At 50.8% G+C, this 10452-nt stretch overlaps 1 protein-coding gene across 1 annotated transcript in view; it reads right to left on the bottom strand.

Moving 5' to 3' along the window:
* The window catches only part of LOC104273605 (calcium/calmodulin-dependent protein kinase kinase 1-like), a gene marked incomplete at both ends in the record, with an annotated part of 10184 nt that extends 6124 nt beyond the window's left edge, over positions 1 to 4060 (bottom strand). The window contains one exon of the mRNA XM_009868989.1: positions 3504 to 4060. Coding sequence (XP_009867291.1) covers positions 3504 to 4060 — 557 coding nt within the window. The remainder of the gene's footprint in view (positions 1 to 3503) is intronic.
* Between the last annotated feature and the right edge of the window lie 6392 nt (positions 4061 to 10452).

The raw sequence follows: 10452 nt of genomic DNA, 5'->3' as shown, positions 1-10452 counted from the left end.
GGCGGCGCTGAAAGGACTTTCCAGGCCACAGTCCATGAATAATCTAAGGAAGGAGAGGAGCAAGCAGGAAACTTAAAATTACAGATCAATTTTGACAGGGGTATGACAGATCAGGTTAATTAAGTACACAGCAACGCTGTCGGGAGAGCAAAACGGGTTCCTTCTTTTGCAGAGTTAATACTGCAGATCCAGCCTTGTCAGCAGCAACTGCGAGACACCAGCAGCTGCCAACTCTTTGTCTCAGGGCAATTAGCTAATTGGTGGCTCTGCTAGGTTGATCAGGAACTGCCTCCGTGCAAGACAAGCCCTGGCTCTGCTGCAGCCCTGCCAGCCCTGGAGCCACCATCTTCCTAAAAAACAACCCTCAGGCAGTCACGGCATCAGTCCTGGGGACGGGACAGCCCGATTCACTGCTCGCAGCACCAGGTGGATCCTCCTGCAGTACCACGGGCTCAGGTTCAGCTCTCAGCCCTCTGATCCCTGAAGTTCTCCTTCCAGCCTGAGAGGAGGTATTAAATCAGCACTAAAAAGCTCAGCAGCATCTAACTGTACCCATGGCTCTTGCATAATTCAGCAGAGAGCAACAGAAAATTCACCCCTGCTGTATCCCCATGCCCAGCCTCCCCCGTAGCATCTCTCTCCATTATTTCTCCACATCACTCAGGGATAGAGAACTGCCGACAGCAAGGCAGCGAGCTGCCACTCCTGCTATCGCCGGAGAGGGAAAGCAGATTCAATCCTAGATGCCTATCGGCACAACACAGGAAATGTTGACGTGCAGCTGTGCCACCCGTCTCTGCTCCTGACGGATGACGCCTGCACGGGTGCCACTGACAAAGCCCGAACACTCATGAACTTCATCCTCCTCTTTGCACAAACTGTAACTCACTCGGGCAGCAGCTGCAAGCTGGAGCAATGGGTGTTCTGCCACCTGAAAGGTGCCGACTGATGCTGCCAGATACTCTACGCAAGGAGAAAGGAGCAACTCTGAAATGACTTCATCCAGGTGAGAGCACTTCGCACTCAAGTACAAGTGTGCAGCTTGCCCAGAACAAGATGTGACAAAATCATTTGCAGGGAGACCAGGGCAAATGCCATGAGTGGGATGTTGTCACGAGTGACCTACCAGCTTCCCTGCTGGCCGGGGGTCTGTGCATTAAAACGATGAGCAGGAAGTGCACAGCTGCTGCATGTGACAACAGAAGATCCGCTCTTCGTGCGTCTTCCGACTTCCCTGCTGTACCTTGGTCAGCTGCACAGCTCGTGTTTGGACTGCCAGTGCCTCTCACAGCCACGAACACATCAACCCTGCAACAACCCCTCAGCATGAGCCAGTAGGTGACACACAGGACACTCAAGTCAGGCTGCACACAGGCTGTGGGCTCACCCTGCTGTCGCACGCCTTATTTCTCATTATTCATCCTATAAATGAGTTTGCACCTTCCTACTCCTTTTGCTCTTCCTTACAGGACACAGATACTCTGCCTACAAACCGCAAAGACGAAAGTACCACTGCGAGGGCTCCCTCCCCCTCCCATCGCAGCGACTCCCCATTAATAGGAAGGATGGTTGCCAATGAGCACGGCTTTGTTAAGCACCTGGGCTGCACCAGAGCAGGGCCCTACACAGTTATATCCAAGGGACCATTAAAACTGCAGCACCACGTGAAGAATTGCGGTGGGAGAAGGGTAACGGAGGGCTCCACATCTGCATTTCAAACTTCCCACCCCCAGTCAGTAACTACTGCTCTCCAGGATGCAGATGCTGTGGAAGAGGATGGAGTATCTTGAATTCGCTTGCAGATGGGAATGTGCCAGTCACACTCAGCTGCAGTCACTTTCAAACAGATTTCAGACAAGCGTCACTCCTGGCACAAAGCACTGCAGGATGGGAGAGCTGCCACACAGCTCGCGTCTCTGCAGCTTCCAAGAACTGACTCCTCTCCCTCCCCATCTCCCTTATTAAAGGGTATGGCTGCTGTCAGAGAAGCCGCGATCTCTGTGACGCACCTTCTGCAGGTACCGTCTTATGGGCTGGGGATGTCACAACCCATCTCCCAGCTAACGTGACTTGCAAAACCTCTCAGAGGGCAGCGGCTGATTTGCTCACACACTACACCCATTTGCTCTGATGTGTGAGGGGAAAACACCCACTTTTCAGGAGGGAAGCACTAAGTCACACAGGTGTTAAGCTCTACGTCCCCTGGACCCGCACTGACAAAAGTCTACACTCCAGTGATTTGGGTCCCTTATGACACAGAGCAGGACTCTGGTGGGGTTTAGGCATCGCTTCTGGGAGCACCACGGTATTCGAGTGTGAGTCCATGTTTTTTCCCAAACTAGCTCTAAGTGCCACTGAGATGATGTTCCCTCTCCAGTACTCCACACAGCCCATTCCCTGCTTAAAAACCACATCCAGCCAATGGCATTTTACAAAACATTTTGACTTCAAGAAACATCCATTTTGCATCACCTCCATCATGCCTGGCTTTCAAAACCTGCTGCTTGCTCCTTCACTAGCACAGGTTGCCCAGAGAAGCTGTGGATGCCTCATCCCTGGAAGTGTCCAAGGCCAGGTTGGACAGGGCTTGGAGCAGCCTGGACTGGTGAGAGGTGTCCCTGCAGGGGGGTTGGAACTAGATGAGCTTTAAGGTCGCTTCCAACCCAAACCCTTCTACGATTCTTCGATTCACAGGCATTGCTGCAAGCTCAACATCTTCAGTACGATGTGGGGGCGGCATGGTCCAAACAGCCCCTCTCTCTGCTCCCCATCCTCCCCGTGACTGCACATCCCGGCACAGGGAACCACAACCAGCAGCCGCTTGCATCAAGACCTTTGAGCTATAATAGCGTTTTACACCCCCGGACAGGTCTGAGCCCGGGTCTGGTACCAGAGGAGCAGCCACAAGAGGGACAGCGTGAACCACCGCAGGCACCCAGAGACACCCCACTGAAGGGGAGGAGGCTCAGGCCCTCGGTTACCATCGCTGTTACAAGCGCTTTAAAGACAAAGGAAAATCCTGACAGCAGTGGGGAACACCAGTGCATTTAAGCTCTTTATAAAATTAAATCATGCCTTCAATAAAGGCAAAACACAATAGGAGATGCATAATCTCCAGAAGCTTAAATCCATAAAATACCATCAGCAAAGCTGCTGTGACTGATAAACTCCCGAAGGGCAAACAGAGCAGGGATACGTGAGCAAAGCCATTTGGCCACGGCCTTTTCTCTGAGCAGCCTCCCAGACTACTCCAGGCAGGCGAGGGCTGAAGGAGCCCATGGCAGGACCACAGCTACACCCAACAGAGATCTGGGGGACAGGTGCAAAGGTGTTCAGCCATCCCAAGCTAATACAATTCCTGGTTTCAGGGATTGTTTTTTTCCCCTTAGATAAAACAGTGCTTACAGATCTACCGTGCCAAAGACTGAAGACTTCCATTCCCAGTTGAGAAAGACTTACCTTCCTTTGACCACCACTACAGTTACAGGGGAGAACATGCCTACCTCTGAGTCCGATATGGAGACCCGATTTGACTCTATCGTTGGTCTCCTCATTATACGCGGCGATGGCCCTGTGGCATAAGGACCATAACCTGGAGTGTTGCTAGAAGCCAAATAACCTCCCGACGATCTTTCCTGAAGAGACAACTTCCTATTTGACAGGACTGGTCTAGCAAGAGGTCTCTTGGGACCATGCCTCCAGTGAGCATCTTCTGACTGTTGGGAAGGCAGAAATTCATTCATTCCCACGTCACTGCTGACTCCGTTTCTTTGGATATCTTTTGCATTATCAGAAAAGACGGCGTCATTTTCTTCAGCGTTGTCTTCACCGTTTTGGTCACTTCTGTCTGGGCCAACAGCCACATCGATGGCTGCTACTCGCTCCGCCAGTTCAGTCTGCGTGTCCTTGCAGCACGTGTCTGTGCCTCCATCCACGGCATCCGTCGGAGAGTCCCCCATTGCTGCATCCAGCTCGCGGGGTCTCAGATGGCACTGCAGGGAGCTGGGAGGCTGGCACTCACAGACAGCATGTGGCGTGAAGGGATCTCTCCATGAAATACCTAAAACAGAACACACACAGAGGCAAACTGAATAATAACGTTCACTCAACACGAATATAACCAAGATACCCATCTCTGGCTTCGTCCAACATAAAAGAAAGCAAAAGCAAAACACCGGCAGGCCACAAACAAGTTGCAACCACTCAGAAGGAAAGGCAGACCCAAGCACTGAGACAGATATGGAAGTGATAAAGCTGAGATTTTATCTGATGTGCAATGAGCGACACAGCTAAAGAGAACTTCTCCCTCCGTAGCCAGGCCAACAGTCAAGCAGAGCTTACAACAGAGAGAGAAGTACAGCTCCTTGATAAGCTGAGGCTAAAAGGTTAAACTTTTGACCTCTTGAATTTTTATTTATAGGGTACCAGAGCTTCTGGTAAGTATCCAAACCCAACAAGCGTAACAAATCCACAGCCCTGCAGGCCCTGGAGAGCGCCACAGAAGGGCCAGGAAGAGGCGCCATGGCTGGCGGCTTCCACATTCAGCTGCAACACAGTCAACAGCAAAGGCAGAATTCAAAAGCAAGTCTGGTTCCAGCGTCCCTGCCCACCCCCAGCTGCAGCCGGCGTGCAAACACACGTCAACCTTGCTGCCCACCGTGCATAAAAGTTGTATGGAGTTGCCAGTCAACACCACTTAGTGATTACCAGCATGTGGGAATCGGCTTTTCCTTTGGGAAAGCCCTACAGAACACCAGAACGCAATAAAAATCTAAAGCTGCTGAATAAAAATAAATAAATAAATGAACATGCTGTTTCCTGGGTGCTAATTTCAGTTCCAATTTAAAAAGAGATCTCAGTCTTCCCAGCACAGTCCAGAGCCAGAAACCATCCTCTGCAGCACACGGCTGTCACCCCTTAATCACCTCAGGAGACGCAATGCTGCAGGATGCATCATCTTATCCCTCTGCCCAGTTCCTGGGGACAACGGGAGAAAGTTTCACTCAAAGCATCCTGAACCGTCCAGTGAATTTCTGTGTAAGCTTAACTCTGAAACATCGCAACCTTTGCACGTAGAGAACTACATGCAAAGCAGGTTGTGCATAAAGATCCCTGCAAGCCAGGCAACATGTGCACCACCCTGTTTCGATTTAATTTACATGAGGAAGGGTGGGGGTGAGCAAGTTCAAAAAGCCCCATCCAAACCCCCGACATCCTCATCGAGGAGCACAGAGCAAAGATCGAGCCTGGCCTGAAGCTGCCCAGCGATACTCGCTTAAATGTTCTGCAGCTGCAAAGAGAGAAGATCTCGAGTGCCCTGCAGAAGCACAGCAAGTGAACTCCAGCAAACTTTTTACACCTACAAGGAAACTGGAGAAAGATCTGGACGGGAGATTTCACCCCAGGTCAGTCATGGGGGGCACTCAGTGCCACAGAAGGGAAACATCCAAATCCAACACGTTCCTCGCCGCAGCCTGCCGGCACCCCCTTCCCCACCCAGGTACCATCCTCTCCTCTTCTCCCGCCTTTTCCTCAGCCTTGTTTGAAACAAACAGGAAGAAGCGTCATCACTCAAGACACTAACGAAACAGTGAGCTCAGCTTTAAAAGCTTCAGTTAAAACTGTATTTAAACCCTTCAATCCCAACACACAAAACCCTTTCGGAGCCAGGATGCTCATAGCAGCGAGGGAAGGGCTGCAGGGTTGGGTCCAGCACGTTGTGCCACAAACCTACAAAGGAGCATGAAACTCCCCTCTGCTAGACCACCCCGTTCTCCCGAACCCCCCCAAACCAGGCTTCGAGCTAGAAAGCCAGCTGCAGCCCTGCGCTGACTCAGCAACGAGCTCGTCCCTCGAAACGGAGTCACAGGAAGCCCGAGGAGGCTGCCAAACGCTCCGGCGAGGTTTGCACTCCGGAGAGCTTCTGGAGCGGTGGCTCACCTCACCGCCAGCGACCATTAAGAGGAAAAACTAACGTGCAGCTGAAGCCTGCAGCTCCCCAACTTTCTTTGCTGCCGTGAGGTTTCCCCACATGCAACCGGAGCGAAGCATCTCCCCATGTGGCTGCACAGCTGGGAAAGCCCACACATCACCCACCTGGGCTGAACATTTGGGCATCTCACACTGCCAGGAAAACAACAAAGCCAGAAGCGCGGGGAACAGCGGCCGAGTCCCAGCAAACAGCAATGCTTGTGTGACATCTTCACGGCCCAGACCGGGCACCCTGAGGTGTCACCCCCTCAAAAGCAGAAAGACACTTACACAGCTCTAACCCACAGCTCAGGCTGCAGACTGAGTCTTCAGCTGATTGACAACTTAAATAGATAAACTGAAGATAAACCCCATAAAGCAGTTCGTCCAATCAAAACAAATAGACCCATACAGCATGACAACAGAGATAGTGCTGCCAAAAGTAGGCTAAAAAAAACCCATAAACCAGGATTTAAAAACAAAATAATCATCTGTAGAGCTGGGCTTTGTTTCAGGATCTGCTGGTTTGAAGGATTCCTTTTTGCTGATAAATCCTCCAGAAGTATATCGGAAAGTGACGGTTTCTGAATAAGCAAATCAGTTACACACAGACTGGTCATACTGCGCATAAAAACTCGGTACAAAAGGCAATTGTTTATTTCTGCAAGGCAAAAATCAATGGTGGATTTACAATTTGCCAGGCTGTAACACCACCGCACCTCGCCGCAATGGGAAATCCCAGCGAAACGGAGACGCTGCCGCTACCTTCGAGAAGCTCCCGTGCACCTTCGCTCTTCCCCAGAACACCGAACACCTGCTGTAGGTCAGAGGATTACGCTGCACACATGAACTAAAGCTGCAAACAAGCTTATATGAGCAAAATTAATTTACTTACACATATCTTATTTGCCATTTTCCCCTGTAGCTATTTCTCCACTGCAGGCAGACTGCCACTTAAACTGTTTTTCATGATACATTTATCAAACAGCCGCACACACTTCCCAGACGGGCGCCGAGTGGAGCACGGCAGAGGAATATGATTCTGGAGAAAGTCTCTCTGTAGTGTACGTGGGAGCAGGAGATGAGCTAATGCAATTAAATTTTGCTGCTCAACAAAGTATTTCAAAGCACCGTTTGAAAAAATACAAAAATTGTAACTCTAGTTTACTGCTTGGACTCTCCATTTGGCTAACTAGAAACGTTCCTACGAGAAAGGACAGGGAGGTTAAAAAGCTCCAGCTTTGTTCCCTCATTTTGCTCTGGGCTACCCAGAGAAGTGACTTTACAGCTTCATCTGTCACAGTTCCCAGGTTAAGAGGAACGACACTGCCCTCAGTCCACCTCGCCCTGCTCCCCACGGAGAACACACGTGCCCTGCACTGAGGCACCCAGGGCCTCTGCAGTAAAATAAGTCACAGAAAATAACAGTATGATGAGCATCTGCGTGGAAAGCTTTCAGACAGTGATTTTGCTGCTGCTGCCCAGAGCTGGAGACTTCTTCAAATGTCCGTGGATGGTGTCCTCTGTGCCAGGCAGGGACCTGTTTGAAAGCCACATCCATTAGGGGCCTCTTTTACCTCACAAAGCAAGATCCCAAAGATCACAGAAGGCTTTTAGCCTGCTGCTCTGATATATGCTAGCAAGGTCAGCAATCAGGTCAAGTTTTCTAAATGGTGCGTGCAGCCAGGGCAGGCAGCCTGCACAGGGCATGTCATCTCCATCACCAGCATCCTTCAGCTCAGCTCAGACCCCCCCAGGAGCTCAGTCCCGCCTGGGGACAGAGCTGGGCTGCACGTCCAGCCCTGTCTTGTATCACCCGGTGCTCGCGCTGCGGTTCCTTCGGACGATCCCCCACAGCAGCACAGCCAGGGTGAAGAATCTGCTCTGACTGCTGTCAACCGGCACTAGAAACGCCCTTTAAGGAGAGAAGAAGCAAGTCCTGGGCTGGGCTGCCAAGTCCTGAACAGCTACTCGCATGACATTTTTGAAATATTAGGTCAGTGAGTCCCTTCCAGAGCCCGAGCTGTCTCCCCACACCAAGCAATACAGCTGATGGCTATTTCCATCCTGGGTTTCTCCTCTTCTGTGGGACTTTCCCTGAGCACTCAGTATTCATCCACTACCCTGACACAAGGGAAATATTTCCACGTCCCCACCTTGACCTTTACACACGGGGGGAGGCACTTGCTCAAAATCCAGCCAGCTGACTCTGACACCTTTGGTCTGGAGAAGGTGAAGAGGAACTCGGATGTTGCTCCAGTCCGTGGCTGCGGGACGCGAGCTACCACGAGCCCCACAAGCACAAAACGGTTTTTAACATGTGGTTCTTCAGATCCGAGGAGCCAGCTACTCACGGGTCTCATTGCCGTGGTGGGAGAGCAGCCGGAGGGTTCGGTTTTGATGCAGCAATTCAAGCTGGAGCACGCTGGCCTTCCTTTCAGCTCCGCTCAACCACAGCGCAGCGAGCAGGGCTCCCGAAGGTGAGGCTGCCTCCTGCTCGCCTCCGCTTACATGGCTGTGGTGAGGAATCAGGGCCTGGAGATGCACATGAGCTTCTCGGCATCCCTGAAAGCCACTTTCAGACATTCACTGGCCAAAAAGGCAGCCCAAACCAAGCAACAGAGAATAAGAAGCTGCAGCTCCAAAAAGAAAGCAAATCCCTGTAGCCCTTGCAGGAATAATCGAGACGGAGATACACCAGACTGGCTATTTGGGCTGTGCTCTCACTGGGAAGAGGGCAATCACTTTCAGCAAAAAGATTCCCAACTAGAACCAGGAGACATTAACACATCCCAAATAATACATAAGAAAATACTGTCTTTTTTGCATTCATGCCATACATTCACTTTATCCTGCAGCTTTCAGAGCACAGACAATTGCGCCTTGCTGAGAAATAACTCGATCCTGCTATAATCACCCCAGTCCTTCTCCCTCTCCTCTCTGCAGCTCTTGGCGGTGAGCCTGGCTGTTGTGGCACAGCTCAAAATTAGATCATAAAAGTGAGGCGCCTTGATTACTTCTGTGAAGCTCCTAGCACAGCTTGAAGAGTAACAGCTGAATGACAAAGAACAGTATTTTTTCGCAATTCAAGCGCTGCGTGAGGAATCTGAAAAGCAGGTTCAGGGCCCTGCTCCCACCAGATTCCTTGAAGGACAACAGACATCACCAGATCACAGTCTGGAAAAATTATGAAGGTTGTGTAACTGATTTTAAGAGCAATTAACAGCATGTTTTAAATACGTTTTCAAACTAGCCAGGATGCTGAACCAGAATCTCCTGCCTGCCAGCTGAGAGCAGAAGAGCTAACAACCACCCTAGGCAGAGAGTACTGAGCTCAGGAAGTTTTACAAAAGATTTCCCAACTGCATTATATTTCATCCCTCCATGTTCTAATTATACGATTAAATAAATCTGCATAACCAGACGCAATTACACTAATTGCATATATAAGCAATCATCAACCAAAAATTACTCTGAAGAAAAAAAAGTTTCTACTTAAGGAAATTCCTGTAACAAGAAAACATCGAGGAGTGCCAAATCTATGTAAAGAGGAGCGCTATTAACATTAAACATTCCAGATAATGCCAGTGAAACCAGAACATTACTTGACTGGGGGCAGCCGTGTCGGCACATTTTCACCGTGGCTTCAGCAGGGACACCACCAATAAAGTGAAGAGGAGTTGCGCTCCTTCATACTCAAGTCCTGGCTATAGCCCTACTTTTGTACAATGGGCTTGGCTGCTGTGTTTTACAGCAGAGAGAGGGTCCAAGAGTCTGCTGGGCATCAGACCCTCGTGATGGACCACATTCCCCTGCAGTGATGCCAAGCGCTTTGATTCGCCACCTCTGCAACATCCCGGCAGCGACCACTAACCTGAACATCCCAACACCCAGCTCCACGTGCCCACACCATCTCCGTGGTCGACCCGAGCTCAGATTATAGCAAATCCCATCTGCCCTTGTGACAAAGAACAGAAGGGCCTTGCGGGGGAAGGACCGTGGATGCGGTGCCAGCCTGACGTCACGGCAGGGGAGGACGGAGGAGGTTGGTGTGGGCAGAGTGCACCGAGCCCAGCTGAGCTGTGTGACCACGCAGACGACGTCCCAGCACACCCCTAGCCACACCGGATGGTTTGCTCTATCTCCAAGTGACCCTAGAGGAAGCAATATGAATAAAATGAGCTCGTCATATGCACACAAGGCGAGGACAACATCCGAATCACTTGGTTTGATGCCAGAGGACAGGAGAAACTCATGAGACTCCCACTTCCAAAGCTGCTCCTGTGTGTGCTCCCATTTGGCACCGAGCTCAAGCCAATTCAGAGCCTGCCTACCCCAACCTTCTCTTCCAAAACCCATCAAGAGTGTAGGAAACAGAATCCTAGAATTGTCAGGGTTGGAAGGGACCTTAAAGATCATCTAGTTCCAACCCCCTGCCATGGGCAGGGCCATCCCCCACTAGATCAGGCTGCCCAGAGCGCC

Source organism: Apaloderma vittatum, unplaced genomic scaffold (genome assembly GCF_000703405.1).
Source record: "Apaloderma vittatum isolate BGI_N311 unplaced genomic scaffold, ASM70340v1 scaffold3250, whole genome shotgun sequence".
Lineage (NCBI taxonomy): Eukaryota > Metazoa > Chordata > Aves > Trogoniformes > Trogonidae > Apaloderma > Apaloderma vittatum.
Note: the sequence above shows the minus strand (reverse complement) of the source record. Positions and strands in the feature narration are given on the sequence as shown.